This window comes from Eimeria acervulina, genomic scaffold (genome assembly GCF_000499425.1).
Source record: "Eimeria acervulina Houghton genomic scaffold, Eah_scaff602, whole genome shotgun sequence".
NCBI classification, from domain to species: domain Eukaryota; phylum Apicomplexa; class Conoidasida; order Eucoccidiorida; family Eimeriidae; genus Eimeria; species Eimeria acervulina.
Genome location: NW_013549697.1, coordinates 3,280 through 17,954, shown reverse-complemented (window position 1 = coordinate 17,954; position 14,675 = coordinate 3,280). Strand labels below are relative to the sequence as shown.

Below are 14,675 nucleotides of genomic sequence, written 5' to 3'. Positions count from 1 at the left end.
TGCTGCTGCTGCTGCTGCTGCTGCTGCTGCTGCTGCTGCTTGTCTTGCTGCTGCTGTTGCTGCTGCAGCACACCTCTCTAGCGGCACACCTTTTGAGAAATCTTCATTTAACCGCACAACGCAGCAACTGCCTGCAGCAGAAGCAGCAGCAGCAGCAGCAGCAGCAGCAGCAGGGGCGAATGACGCACTAACGCAGCTGCAGCTGCAGCAACAACAGTACCAACAGCAGCAGCAGCAGCCGCTGCAGCCGCAACTGCAACAACAGCAGCAACAACAACAACAACTGCAACAACAGCAGCAACAACTGCAACAACAGCAGCAGCAACAGCAGCAGCAACCGCAACAACAGCAGCAGCAACAGCAGCAAAGAAAGCAGCACAAGACAGAACCAAGGAACCCCCCAGCAGCAGCAGCAGCAGCAGCAGCAGGGCCGCACTTCCCAAGGGATCCTATATCATTGCTGTCTTCAGTTGTCTTCGCTCCCCTGCCGCTGCACGATGACAGCAGCAGCAGCAGCAGCAGCAGCAGCAGCAGCAGCAGCAGCAGCAGCAGCAAGACAAGAGGATCTCGCTCTTCGCTGCTGTCTTTGCTGCCGCTACTCCAAAGAGAGGAAGCAGCTGCCCCCGATGAGCTGCTGCTGCAGCAAGAGCAGCATATAGAACAGCAGCAGCAGCAGCGCAAAGATACAGAAGCTGCTGTTGAGCACTCTAAACACATTGAAGCTGTAAACCTCTTAGGGTCTCCTCTGCAGCAACTCGTGCAGCAGCAGCAACAGCAGCAGCCGCAGCAGCAACAGCTGCAGCTACGGCACCCCCAGCTGCAACTGCAGCAGCAACAATTGCAGCTGCAGCAATTGCATCAGCAGCAGCAGCAACTGCAGCCGCAGCAGCAACTGCAGCTGCAGCAACAACTCCAGCAGCAGCAACTCCAGCAGCAGCAACAGCAGCTCCTGCTGCAGCAGCAGCTCCTGCTGCAGCAGCGACTGCAAACCCCACAGCAGCAGCAGCTGCTGCAGCAGCAACTACAACCCTCACAGCTGCAGCAGCTGCAGCAGCTGCAGCAAGAGACCCTGCAGCAACATAGGCAGCAATTGCTGCAACAGCTGCAGCAGCAGCAGCAGCAGCAGCAGCAGCAACCAGGAGCAGCGAGACTGCTTATAGATCCGCTTGCGCCGGAGCAGCAGCCGAATGACCACCTGCAGCAGATGCAGCTGCAGCGTTTGCTGCACCTGCAGCAGCAGCAGCAGCAAAGGCTCCTGCTGCTGCAGCAGCAGCAGCTCCAGTTGCAGCAACAGCAACTCGAACAACAGCAAGCACTGCAGCAGCAGCGCCTTAACCCCGTTGGGGTATTGCGACAAGGCAGCCATTCGCTGCCTCAGCAGCAGCAGCAACTGCAGCAGCAGCAGCAGCAACTGCAGCAGCAGGAACAGACACTGCAGCAGCAACTGCTGCAGTTATGGAGGAACCCACAGGGATTTTTGCTGCCAGGGGTGCTGCCTGCTGCTGTGATGCGGCTGCTACCGCTGCTCGACCGGAGCTCTAGCGAAGCAAGCAGCAGCAGCAACAGCAGCAGCAGCAGCAGCAGCAGCCTTTTGTCGGCTCTGTAGAGAATCGGCCTTGTGGTTGGTGCTGCTGCTGCTGCAGCGCGCAGCAGCACCAACAACAGCAACAATAGCAACAACAGCAACAGCAGCAGCAACTGCAGCAGCAAATGCATCAGCAACTGCAGCAGCAGCAAAGCACCTCTTTGAGTTAACCCTAAACCCTAAACACATATTAAATAAACAAATAATAAATAAATAATAAACAAATAAAAGCGTAGGTACGTAGATCTTGATAACAATAAAGAAAAACAAATAAAGATATATATGCATACAGAGACAGCAGCAACAACACACGCGTTGCTGCAGTGATGGCTATACACCCCATCGCAGCAACAGCAGCAGCAGCAGCAACGAACATTGCTGTTGCTGCTGCTGTTGCTGCGATGGGGTGTACAACCTGAAGCAGCTGCAGCAACAGACGTTGCGCGAGCACATTCCTGCACTCTTTCTAATGTAGCTGCTGCTGCTGCTGCTCCTTCTGCTTCTGTTGTTGTTGCTGCTGCTGCTGCTGCACTCGTAATTGCTTCTGCAGTAGCAGCAAAAGCCGTATCAGCAACAGCGGCAGCAGAAACAGCAGCAACAGTAACAGCAGTAGCATCAACGCGAGCAGCAGCAACAGCAGCAGAAGCAGCAAAAAATAACTGCAGCAGCAGCTGTTGCTGCAACAGCTCTTGCCATTGCTGCAACACCAACAGCACAACCATTTACAGCAGCAGCAACAAGAGGAGCAGCAGCAACAACAGGAACAGCAGCAACAACAGGAACACCAGCAACAACAGGAGCAGCAGCAGCAACAGCAGCAACAGCAGCAGCAGCAACAGCAGCAGCAGCAACAGCAGGCACGTCAATTTCAGGACTGGACCGAGCAGCAGCAGCTGCTGCTGCAGCCACACCACCCATAACGGCTGCAGCAGCAGCAGCAACAGAAGCAACAGCAGCAGCAGCAGCAACAACAACAACAACAGCAGCAGCAGCAACAGTTGCAGCTTGAACCGAACTGGCAGGCATTGCCTGTGCTGCAACACGAGCAGCAGCAGCAGCAACAGCAGCAGCAGCAGCAAATAGAGCTGCGGCGTTTGCTGCTGTTCAAGCCCCACTGTCTGTGTGTTTTGGTTTGATTTTTCTTCTTTGAATTAATTAATTAATTTATTAAATATTTTCAGCAAAAAACAACCGACAAGCAGACGAAGGAGCTGCTGCTGCTGCTGCTGCTGCTGCTGCTGCTGCTGCTGCTGGTTGGGCCCGGGGCCCCCCTGCATGCGGCTCTCCGTCTCCTTTCTCGTCGTTCTGCTTCCCTTTTGTTAATTATATTTTTAGCAGCAGCAAAATACACTGAAGAGGCTGTGCAGCAGCAAAGAGTTTCGATTAGCTGCAGCAGCAGCAGCAGCAACAGCAGCAACAGCAGCAGCAACAGCAGCAGTCGGCGCAGCCTCAAAGGCTAATTTTCACATAGAGAGAAGACGAAGCAGCAAAAAGCAACTGAAGCAGACAGCTACACACATATTCTAATCTCCTGCTGCACCTGCTGCTGCTGCTCTTCCCGCTGCTGCTGCTGCTGGCTGCTGCTGTTGCTTACAGAGCGCTGGCAGCAAATATATCAGGTGTCTGAGGGCCGTCAGCGCCCTATACTACACTTGTTATGCAGCAACAGCAACAGCATTAACTGCAGCAGCAGCAACAGCAGCAGCAACAGCAGCAGCAGCAGCAACAGTAACAACAACGATCCTATCAGCAGCAGCAGCAGCAGCAGTCGCCCTTAGCTGCAGCAGCAGCAGAAGCAGCAGCAAGTCCCTGGGCCTTTTCCCATGCATGTGCAGCACCAAACACTTCTGCTGCTGCTGCTGCTGCTGCTGCTACAGTTGCCGGTGCTGTTAGCGAAACAGCGCAATGGAGCAGCAGCAGCAGCAGCAGCAGCAGCAAAAGCAGCAGGCGAGAGCCTCGGACATCTGGACACCACCTGCAGCATACAGCAGCAGCAGCAGCAGCAGCAATAATAGCAGCAGCAACGGTGTCTCTATTTGCCCCACTGTCGCCTCCACGAAGACTGCTGCTGCTGCTGCTTCCGCTGCAGCAGCAGCAGCAGCAACACCACGGAGACAAAAACTTGCTGCTGCGCGGCTGCTCAGTAGCAGCAGCAGCAGCAGCAGCAGCTCAGATGAGGGAACATTTAAAGTGTCTGCGGGCCTAGGGGACCCCGCTAAGCACCCTTCTGCTGCTGCTGCTGCTGCTGCTGCTGCTGCTGCTGCTGCTGCTGCTGCATTGGAAGACTCTGAGGGCAGCGGAGATGAGGAGTGGCTGCAGTGCGCAGAGACATTGCTGCTGCTGTTGCTGCTGCTTCTGCTGCTGTTGCCGTTACTGCTGTTTCTGTTGCTGCTGCTGTTGCTGTAGCTGCTGCTGCTGCTACTGTCTTTGCTGCTACGTGTTGCTGTTTCTGTATGTGCCCCAATCCTCTATAAGGCGGATGCCTTCGTTTTGCTGCTGCTGCTGCTGCTGCTGCTGGTCTGCTGCTGCTGCTGCTGCTTCGCTGCTGCTGCAGTTGTCGTTATGTTTGCATTCCTCTGCTTCAACCCCGCTGCTGCTGCTGCTGCTGCTGCGTTGCTCTTCGCAGGGGCCTGCTGCAGTCAGCAGCAGCAGCGCAGCGGCGGCACTCAGGATCTGCAGCCAGCAGCAGCAGCAGCAGCAGCAGCAGCGACGACGAAAGCAGCTCTCCTAGTTCTCCCCGTATTGTCTCCGATGCCGGTGTTGCTGCAGCTTCTCTAGGCAGCAGCAGCAACAGCAGCAGGGGGCCAGAGGCGGTGGCTGCTGCTGCAGCAGCAGACGCTGCTGCCGGCAGCTCCTGCTGCAGCAGCGAAGCTCAAATCGCATGCAGCAGCTTGGAGAGTAACAATGACGGTGCTGCTTTTGCTGCTCTCTGCTGCAGCAGGAAGAAGATGTGGGGCCCCGAAGCCTGTGCTCGTCGCGGTGATGCTGCTGCTGCTGCTGCCTTGTGGACGCCCGCTGCATCAGCAGCAGCAGCAGCAGCACTTGAAGAGACGCTGCAGCCGCTGCAGCGAGCTGCTGCTGAGCTGGCGCTGCCGTTAAGGGGCCCTAAAGGGATGGATTCGCAGCAGCAACCTACGCAGGCAGCAGCAGCAGCAGCAGCAGGAGCTGCTGCTGCTGCTGCTGCTTCTGCTGGCTTCCCGGCGCCGGTCAGTGCTGGGCAGCAGCCAGCCTGGGGCCTGCTGTCTCCATGCAGCACAGGGTAGGCGCTATGCTGTTACTGCTGCTGCTGCTGCTGCTGCTGCTGCTGCTGCTTCTCTTCCTGCTGCTGCTGTCGTTTGCAGCTACAGCTGCCGCGTTTCATTGCTGCGCAGCTAGACCGATGATCTCTTCGTGCTGCTTATATCCTTATACTCTTCCTCCTGCTGCCTCTGCCGCTGCTGCTGCTGCTGCTGCTGCTGCTGCTGCAGGTTTGTTGCGCTGCAGCAGGTGACGCAGTCTGCCGGCATAGTAACAGCCTTCTGCCGCTGTGGAGATCTGATAGCTGTGGGGACCTCTCGGGGTGTATGCGTCTTGTCTCGTCTGGAGGAGCAGCAATCTGCTGCTGCTGCTGCTGCCGCTGCTGCTGCTGCTGGTGGTAGGGGCGGTGGGGGTGGAAGCAGCAGCGGGGACGTTGCTGCTGCTGCTGCTGCGCTTCGCATGCAGTTTGCTGCTCCTAATGCTTCTGTTAGAGCCAGGCTAACCTCCTCTTGTGCATTTCCTGCTGCAGCAGAATCTGCAGGTGCTGTTGCTGCTATTGCATGCAGCAGCAGCAGCAGCAGCAACAGCAGCAGCAGCAATCTCCTCCTCCTCGTCAGCTACAAGAGCGGCTGCGTCGCCTGGGTTAGCGTTAAACCCCCAGCTGCAAGTGCGCAGCAGCAGCAGCAACAACAACAACAACAGCAACAACAACAGCAACAGAACCAGCCGCAGCAACAGCAACAACAACAACAGCAGCAGCAGCAGCAGCAGCAGGAACAGTTTGCCGTGGAGTTGCTGTGCCTCGCTCGCCCCGGAGCTGCAGCTGCGGCTGCGCCTGGAAGCGATGCTGCAGCACAGCAGCAGCAGCAGCAGCAGCAGCGGCAACAGCGCAGCCATTTATGCTCCGTGCGTTTTCTGGAGGGCAGCAGCAGTGCTGTTGCTGCAGGCAGCAGCGGCAGCAGCAGCAACAGCAGCAGCAGCAGCAGCAGCGGGCGGGGCCTGGGGTTAATGGGATGCGTTGCTGCTGCTGTTGCTGTCGACGAAGCAGCAAATTTGCTGCTGCTGCTGCTGCACCGCAGGCTGCTGACGTATTACACAGAGGAGCGGCTGCTAGCCACAGGGATTCCTTCCTTAGGTCTGCTGCTGCTGTTGCTGCTGCTGCTGTTGCTGCTGTTTCTGCTGCTGCTTTTGCTGCTGCTGCTGCTACCAGTTTGGCTTGGTATGGATAAGGCTGTTTGAAAGTGTGTAGGTGCAACTCAGCTTGCGCGTGGTTGCTGTTGCTGCTGCTGCTGCTGCTGCGGAGCCTTTTGCTGCTGCTGGTGGGTTGCTGCAGCTGCATCCGTTGCTGCCGCGTGATTTGCTGCTGCTGCAGGAGCACTGCTTGACGTGCGGCCTATGCCGCTCTTCTCTGCAGCAGACCCGGTGTGCTGCTGCGCAGCAGCAGATGAACTTCTGCTGCAGCAACAGCAGCAGCAACAGCAACAGCAGCAGCAGCAGCAACAGCAGCAAGTTGTTGCAGTGGCCTGCAGCAACGGCGTCGTCGTTCTGACTATCGACACGGGAGCCACCCTCGCTTATCACCTAGACGTAGGACCCCCTGAGCAGCAGCAGCAGCAGCAGCAGCAGCAACAACAGAAGGAGCAGCTTAGGGACAAGCAGCAGTATTTCAGGAAGCCTGCGACCTGACGTCTCTTTGCTGCTGCCGTTGTTTCTGTTGTGCCCTCAGCTAAGTGAGCAGCAGCAGCAGCAGCAGCAGCAACTGCAGCAGCAGCAGCAATTGCAGCAGCAGCAGCAGCAGCAGCCGCAGGTGCTGCTGAATTTCCCTTGCATTTGCTGGCTGGCGAGAGGAGACAAACTGCGGCGTTTGTTCGCCTCCCCAGTCCTCGCGGTGAGTCATTTTGCTGCTGCTGCTGCTGCTGCTGCTGCTGGTGTTGCTGCAGCTGCTGCTGGTGCTGCAGCAGCAGCAGCTGCTGCTGCATCCCCGGAGCAGCTGGGTTGAGAGGAGAAAGGAGACAGATGCATAGTGGGGGGAGACAGTTATTTGTTTGTTTCTGTTTGCTTCGTTTGTTTCTGTTGCTGCTCATTTGTTTATTATTATTAATTCACATCGTAGCTGTCTCTCTCTTGTCTGCTGCTGCAGGTTGCTGCTGGGCGCCTGCTGCTGCTGCTGCAGCGCCTCGGCAGCGAAGTCAAGCTGCTGTCTCCTTCCTTTTCTCTCTGCGCCCCAGCCCAAGTAAGCAGCAGCAGCAGCAGCAGCAGCAGCAACAGCAGCAGCAGAATCAGCAGCAGCAGCAGCGCCAGCAGCAGGACAGTAGCAGCAGAAGCAGCGGCAGCAAAAGCAGCTACAGCTGTAGCCGCAGCAGTAGCCAGATGGTTCGCTTGTGCTTCTTTGTCTGCTGCTGCTGCTGCTGCTTCTGCTGCTGCTGCTGCTGCTGCTGCTGTTTGTTAGGCAGTGGAGAGTTTGGGGGATTCTGTCGTCTGCGTGCTGCACTCGGCCTCCGTAGTTACAATCTATCAACTAGTAGAGCAGCAGCAGCAGCAGCAGCAGCAGCAGCAACAGGCGCTGCAGCTGCTGCTGCTGCAGCACGTCGATGTGGGGCATGTGCGGCCTCTTTACTACAGCTTTTCAGATACCTCTATCATTGCCCATCAGCAGCAGCAGCAGCAACAACAACAGAAGCAGCAGCAGCAACAGCAGCAGCAGCTGACGCATCAGGTTTGTCTTCAGAAAACCCCTATCCTTTTAGTGCTGCTGCTGCTGCTGCTGCTGCTGCTTGTTTGCTGCTGCTTCATTCCCTGGTATTGTTTTGGTGTTCCACCAGGAGAAGTCATTTGCTTCCTCACGGCTACATCTGCTGCTGCTGCTGCTGCTGCTGCTGCTGCTGCTGCAGGTGTTTGGCTCCTGCAGCAACACCTCTGGGCCTTCGCTGCTGCTGCTGAGTTATGCGGGGACACTCAGCAAATCGCAGCAGCAAACGAATGCATGCAATGATGGCGCTATTAGCTGCTTTAGAGACATCTGCCGGCAGCAGCAGCAGCAGCAGCAACAGCAACAGCAGCAGCAGCAGCAGCAACACCCGCTCCATGAACCCTGCTGCAGCAGCTGCTGTGCTTGTCTCTGTGCTGCTGCTGCTGCTGAGGACCTCTCTGTATTTCAGTTGACAGTCGCAGGACTAGAGGCAAGACTTGCTGCTGCTGCTGCTGCTGCTGTTGCTGTCTGCTGTTTCTGGTGCTCTTGCTGCTGCTGCAGCAGTTGCTGCGTCTGTTACTGTGCATGCTGTTCATTGTGCTGTTGCTGCTGCTGCTGCTGCTGCTGGTCTTCTTAGATGCCTTTTTGTTGCTGTCTCCTGCTGCAGCTGCTGCTGCTGCTGCTGGCTCAGCTGTGGAAACAGCCCCGTATTTACTTGCGTTTATTTATGTGCTTTTGTTTATCTCATTTATTTGTTTATTTATTTATTTATTTATTTATTTATATTATTTATTTATTTAATCTGTGCAGGGCATTTTGCTGCTGGAGTTTTTCTCGCCTCTTCGTCTTGCTGCTGCAGCGCTGCATGAAGACCGCCAAGACCTCGCACTTGCTGTTGCTGCTGCTGCACTCAACGTATGCTGCTGCTTTTGCTGCTGCTGCTGCTGTTGCTGTTGCTGCTGGGGCTACGGATTGATGGTGCTGCTGGCTGGTGCTGCTGCTGCACTCAACGTATGCTGCTGCTCCTGCTTCTGGAGCTGCTGTTGCTGCTGTTAGTGGTGGTGGTGCTGCTGCACTCAATATATGCTGCTGATGCTGCTGCAGCTGCTGCTATTGGAGGTGCAGTGGGTCGGGGCACTGCTGCTGCAGCAGGAGTTGAGCAGCTGCGGGCATTCTTCTGTTGCTGCTGCTGCTGCTTTTGCTGCAGTGAACTCATTCTGTTGCATGCGTTAGGGTGGTTGCTGCTGCAGTCGTTTGCTTTACTACTACTGCTGCTGCTGCTGCTGCATTTGCTGCTGCTGCTGCTGCTTTTGCTGCTGCTGTTGCTGCAGGGCTCCATCCCTCCTCTTCTTTCTCTCCCCGCTACTGCAGCAGCTCGGCGCTGCCTCTTCAAGATCATCTGCTCTCCTTTACTTGCTGCTGCTGCTGCTGCTGCTGCTTCTGATAGCAGCTGCACTAGTAGCAGCATCCGCAGCAGGTTGCAGCAGCAGGCGATCCTCCCTCCGCAGCAACAGCAGCAGCAGCAGCAGCAGCAGCTTGTTGCAGTGGGCCTCACAGCAGCAAAGGCATTCTCCTGCTGCTTTGAAATGTGCGATGTGCTGGGGGCCCCGGGGCTGCTGCCGCCGTTGCTGCTGCAGTGGCTACTGGAGCAGCAGCAGCAGCAGCAGCACAACTTGGTAGGCAGCAAGCACGGCTGGGGTGTGCAGCAGCAGCAGCAGCAACAACCGGAGGATCATGAGCAGCAGCAGCAGCTGTTGCAGGCAGCAGCAGCAGCAGCAACAGCAGCAGCAGATAAGCGTGCTGCTGTTTTGTTTGCCTTGACAGAGCGCCAACTCCTGCTGCAGCAGCTGCCTGCTGCTGCTATCCCCCACAGCTTGCTGCTGCGGCTGCTGGCCTCCTTAGAAGCTCAACTGGAAGCTGCTGCAGCAGCAGCCTTCCCTCAGTCTTTACAACCTCCAGACACGAAACCTGCTGCTACTGCTGCTGCTGCTGCTGCTGCTCTTCTGGGGCACGATGCAGTGGAGGAGGCAGCACTGATTGCCTGGCTGCAACAGTCCCCAGCAGCAGCAGCAGCAGCAGCAGCAGCGGATGTGCGTTTTTCTGCCTTTACGCTGCTCAAGGATTCAATGAAAACAGCAGCAGCTGCACTTGCAGACGAAGTCAGGAGCAGCAGCAGCAGCAGCAGCAGCAGCAGCAGCAGCACAAAGTGCACAGTGGAAGCCATAGCCGAGCTGCAGCGCGTGCGCCGCCTGGTTGAGTCAGTGCTCATCTGCTTGATGCAGGAGCAGCAGCAGCAACAGGAGCAGCAGCAGCAGCAGCAGCAGCAGCAGCAACTGGATGTACACTCCATGACTCGTGTTGCCTGCGTCCATCGTCTATGGACGGCCGCAACAACTCTGCTTCATCAGGGTAAGCTGCAGGCAGCAGCAGCAGCAGCAGCAGCAACAGCAGCAGTACCAGCAGCAGCAGAAGTAGCAGCAGCAGTAGCAGCAGCAGCGGTAGGACTAATTGCTGCTGTAGTAGTAGACTTGCAGGCCCTCCAGAAGCAGCTGCACACGCACTCAATACTCGCTATCATAGCAGCAGCAGCAGCAGCAGCAGCAGAACCTGTAGCAAATACACCTACAGTAGCAGCAACACCAGCACCAGCACCAGCAACAGCAGCATCAGCAGCAGCAGTAGCAACAGCAGCAGCAGCGGCAGAAGCAGCAGCAGCAGGAGTGCATGCGTTGTGTTGCTTCAGGCTTCCTTGATCCTGTAGCGCCTTTAGAATGGCTGCTGGCGGAGCAGCTGCGTATACACCGCGTGCTGCAGCAGCAAATGCAGAAATTTATCTGCGCTCCCTTGGAAGCAGCAGCAGCAGCAGCAGCAGCGGGAGCATCGGATCCGAGCAAGCCAGCAGCAGGGCCAGTAGAAGCAGCAGCACCAGGAGCAGCAGCAGCAGCAGCAGCAGCAGCAGCTGCTGCTGCTGCTGCTGCAGTAAAGGAGGCCTCATTGTTTGTGGGGGAGGGTGATTGGAAGCTGCTGCAGCTGCAGCAACTCACCATCGGGCACCTGCAGTGTTTGCTGCAGAGGAAGACCTTCCCGCTGCATGCAGCAGCAGCAGCAGCACAAGCAGCAGCAGCAGCAGCAGATATGTCCTTCTCAGAAGAAGACATCCGTGGGATGCAGCGTGTCTTTGACTATATCTGCAGGCGACCAGCAGCAGCAGCAGCTGCTGCTGCTGCTGCTGCTGGAGAACTTATTCTCGCTCCTTACAAGCCTTGCAGACGTCAGCAGCAGCACGAGCAGCAGCACCAGCAGGAAGAGCAGCAGCAGCAGGAGCAGCAGCAACAGCAACAGCAGGGCTATCACATCCGGGAGCCTCCGCCAGTGCTGCAGCGGCTGCTGCTACTGTCGAGCAGCGACAGCATTACGCTCCTCAGCGATTTGCTGCTGCTGCCACTGCCTCGCGTGGCGCTGCAGCAGCAGGCAGCAGAAGCAGCAGCAGCAGCAGCAGGGACAGAACAGCAGCAACAAGAGTTTCAGGATTCTTCCTCACCCGCAGCAGCAAGCAGCAGCTTTTTTGAAGGCAATCTGCTGCAGCAGCTGCTGCAGGGAGTAGGTGATGCAATTATGGCTTTGCAGCAGCAGCGAGGAGAGCACTGCGCTGCAGCAAAGAAAGTAGCAGCAGCAGCAGCAGCAGCAGCAGAAACAGCGGCAGCAGCAGGTGATGCTGCTGCTGCAGATGCATTTAAGGGCCCTAGGTGGGCACTCCAGAGTCTTCTGCTGCAGCAGCAGCAGCAAATGCAGCGGCTTCATGCAGGGCTGTGGCAGCTGCTAGCTGTTGCTGCTGCTAGAGGGCAGCAGCAAGTCGTGCATGACGAGCTGTTGCTGCAGCAGCTGCTGCTGTTCCTTGTCTACGGGAAGCCGTGCTCTTTGCTGCTGCTGCAAGCCTGTACCAGCAGCAGCAGCAGCAGCAGCAAGTGCGGTGCGGCTGTCTCTTGTTGGAGCCCTGCCCTTGAGGAGGAACTGAAGCTGCTGCTGCTGCACGACGTTGCAGCAACAGCAGCAGCAGATGACAGCAGCAGCAGCAGCAGCAGCACAGGCTGCTGCTGGACGGCAAGACAGCGCGAAGCCCTGTTGGTTCGTATAATTGAGAATGTAGCAGCAACAGCAGCAGCAGCAACAGCAGATGGAGACGATAAGGATCTGCTGCTGCATGTACGCAGAGCTGTGGCCCCACTGCAGCAGCAGCAGCAGCTGCTGGCAGCAAATGGATTTCATGCTGCAGCAGCTCGTTTGTTTGAGGCTTCAAGGGCATACGACGACTTCCTTAGCTGCTGTCTGCTTCGCGACAAGCAGCAGCAAGAGCAGCAACAGCAGCAGCAGCAGCAGCAGCAGCAGCAAGCTGCGGAGCCTTGCTGCACGTCTCCAAGTGTCTCCCTTTCGTGGTTGCCTCAGGGCCCCGTAGATGTCTTTGAAGAAGTGCAGCTGCTGAGCAGCAGCAGCACCATCAGCAGCAGCAGCAGCAGCAGCAGCAGCAGCACGATAGCGGCTGCTGGTGTTGCTGAGGGAGCTGTTGCTGCTGCTGCTAGCAGCAGCAACAGCAGCAACAGCAGCAACAGCAGCAGCTGGGATTACTGGCGACTGCGTTTGCTAGATGTCTCTGCTTTTGCTGCTGCAGTGCTGCGGCTGCTGCCGCTGCTGCTGGCAGCAAATAAAGACAGAACCGGTGATTTTCTAACGCTGCTGCTGCAGGCAGGCTTGAGGGATGGAGGGAAGGAGCAGCAGCAGCAGCAGCAGCGACAGCAGCAGCAGTATGCATCAACGCTGCTTACAATGCTGGAAGGAAGCCCCACGCTGCAGCTGCAGCTGCTAGATGCGCTGCTGCTGCCCCCAGAACTCCATAGCAGCAGCAGCAGCAGCAGCAGCAGCAGCAGCAGCAGCAGCAGCAAGAGCTCCTTGCGTTACTTCCAGTCGCAGCAAAGCTACACGGAATTCCTGCATGCTGAACTGCCCAGGCAAGCAGCAGCAGCAGCAGCAGCAGCAGCCTCAGCAACAGCACAGGCAGCAACGACAAAGCAAACTACCATACTATAACAGCAGCAGCAGCAGCAGCAGCAATATATATATTGTAATGAACTTTCTATGCGTCTGCAATAGCGCTTCAGTGTAAATATGCCTCCTGTTGCTGCTGCTGTTGCTGCTGCTGCTGCTGCTGCTGCTTCTATATGCGCAGGTATTTTTCTTTGATCTGCAGCTTAGACCCTTCTCGCGCTGCACCGGTGCTGCAGCAGCTGCTGCCGCCTGAGGAAGCTATCCCCGGAGAGTTGGTGGAGAAGCTGCTTCTGCTGGCAGCGCAGCACAACGCCTTAGAACTCACTGCAGCACTTCTAGAACGCAGCGGCGCTGTGGAGGTCTGCTGCTGCTGCTGCTGCTGCTGCTGCTGCTGCGGTTGCTGCTGCTTCTCTTGCTGCTGCAGTTACTGCTGCTGCTGCTGCTTTGGGTACTGCTGCAGCTGATGATGCGGCTGCTTCTTCGACTGCTGGTGCTGCTCTAAGTGTTGCTGCGGGTGTTGCTGCTGCTGCTGCTTTAGCTGCTGCTGGTGTTGCTATCAGTACTGGTGCTGCTTTATGTGTTATTAGTGCTGCTGCTGCCGCCCATAAGAAATCTTTATTTATAGAGCTTCTTGCTTTTTCTGCTGCTTTTGCTGCTGCGTTTGCTGCTGCTCCTCTTGCTGCCGCTTTGGCTGCTGCGCTTGCTGCTGCTGTTGCTGCTGTTGCTGTTGCTGCTGCTGCTGCTGCAGGGAACGCTGCAGCTTCTGGAGGCTTCATTTAAACGTGCCCTGGAGTGCTTGCTGCAGCAATTTAATTCACCTGCCTATACACTCGGAGCAGCACTTCGGTGTCTGAGGAGACGGCAGGAAGAGAAGAGAGGCAGCTTCCAGCAGCAGCAGCAGCAGCAGCTACTGCAGCAGCAACCCCTTTTCTTCAGCGGCAGCAGCAAAGACGACTCTGATTTGCTGCTCTTGCTCAAACAACAACAGCAACAGGAGAAGCAGCAGCAGCCACCGCATGCAACAACAGCAGCAGCAGCAGCAGAAGCATCAGGGGAATCAGACGCAGCCGCTGCAGCAGCTGCCCCAGCAGCAGCTGCAGCAGCAGCAGCAGCAGCAGCAGGAGACAGTTGGTGGGCTGGATGCAAGGAAGTAAAAGATATATTTCGTGCCCTTGAAGCAGCAGAAAGAGTTTGCTGCAGCAGCAAACAGTTCATTACGCCTCGAAGGCAGCAGCAGCTGTGGAGGTATTTTGCTGTTCTCACTGCTAAGACATACGAAGCAAACCCTATGACCCAGCACTTCCTGTTGCTGCAGCAGCAGCAGCAGCAGCAGAAGGAGCAGCAGCAGAAGGAGCAGCAGCAACAGCAGCAGCAGAAGCGACAGCAAGAAGAGGAACAGCAGCAGCAGAAAGATGATGCGGCTATTAAACAAATGCATGCACCTAAGGGGGAATCTGATGCTGCTGCTCTTGTTCCTGCTGCTGCACCTGCTGCTACACCTGCTGCTGCTGCTGCTGCTGCTGCTGGGCGGCAGCAGCAGCCCCTACGGTGGTCGGTATTCACAATGCTGCTGGGGGAGGTACTGGCTGCAGTGCTGCGGTGCTACACGCGTTGCTGCAGCAGCAGCAGCAGCCACAGCAGCAGCCTGACTAGGCTGGAGAGAGAAGCAAGGTTCTGTCATGAAGCTGCTGCTGCTGCTGCTGCTCTAAATGAGTTATACGAAGGGATTCCTGACTGCCCCGTTGCTGCATGCAAACAATCTCTGGTAGGCTGCTGCTGCAGCAGAAATAAAATAAAATAAATTAAAATAAATTAAAATAAGTTAAAATATATAATATATAAATTATTAATAAAATGAGAGTTGGGTTTTGCTGGCGTGTGATGTTGGTGGAGATAATCGCTGCTTCTGCTGCTGTTGCTGCTGCTGCTGCTGCTGCTGCTGCTGCTGCTGCTGCTGCTGCTGCTGCTGCTGCTGCTGCTGCTGCATGCGCATGCCTATTGGCCTGCATAACTTGATGGTATTTCGTCTCCGTCTATTGCTGCTGTTGCTGCTGCTGCTGCTTCTGGTGCTACTCTTTCTGCTGTTGCTGCTGCTTCTGCTTCTGCTGCTGCTGCTGCAGGTAG

The 14,675-nt window shown here is 56.5% G+C and overlaps 3 protein-coding genes across 3 annotated transcripts in view; all 3 read left to right on the top strand.

Moving 5' to 3' along the window:
* EAH_00044130 (hypothetical protein, conserved) overlaps positions 1-1,606 on the top strand; it is a gene marked incomplete at both ends in the record, with an annotated part of 2,907 nt that extends 1,301 nt beyond the window's left edge. Inside the window, one exon of the mRNA XM_013394884.1 lies at positions 69-1,606. Within this exon, the coding sequence (XP_013250338.1) occupies positions 69-1,606 (1,538 nt within the window). The remainder of the gene's footprint in view (positions 1-68) is intronic.
* Positions 1,607-3,490: 1,884 nt separating this feature from the next.
* On the top strand, positions 3,491-10,264 carry EAH_00044120 (hypothetical protein, conserved; the record flags this gene model as incomplete). Its single annotated transcript, XM_013394883.1, has 8 exons — positions 3,491-3,903; positions 4,212-4,844; positions 5,053-5,957; positions 6,195-6,409; positions 6,549-6,710; positions 6,963-7,055; positions 7,272-7,538; positions 8,843-10,264. 8 exons carry the CDS (start codon positions 3,491-3,493, stop codon positions 10,262-10,264), a joined length of 4,110 nt encoding a protein of 1,369 aa, XP_013250337.1.
* Positions 10,265-10,331: 67 nt separating this feature from the next.
* On the top strand, positions 10,332-14,675 carry EAH_00044110 (hypothetical protein; the record flags this gene model as incomplete). Its single annotated transcript, XM_013394882.1, has 4 exons — positions 10,332-12,469; positions 12,733-12,910; positions 13,300-14,102; positions 14,672-14,675. 4 exons carry the CDS (start codon positions 10,332-10,334, stop codon positions 14,673-14,675), a joined length of 3,123 nt encoding a protein of 1,040 aa, XP_013250336.1.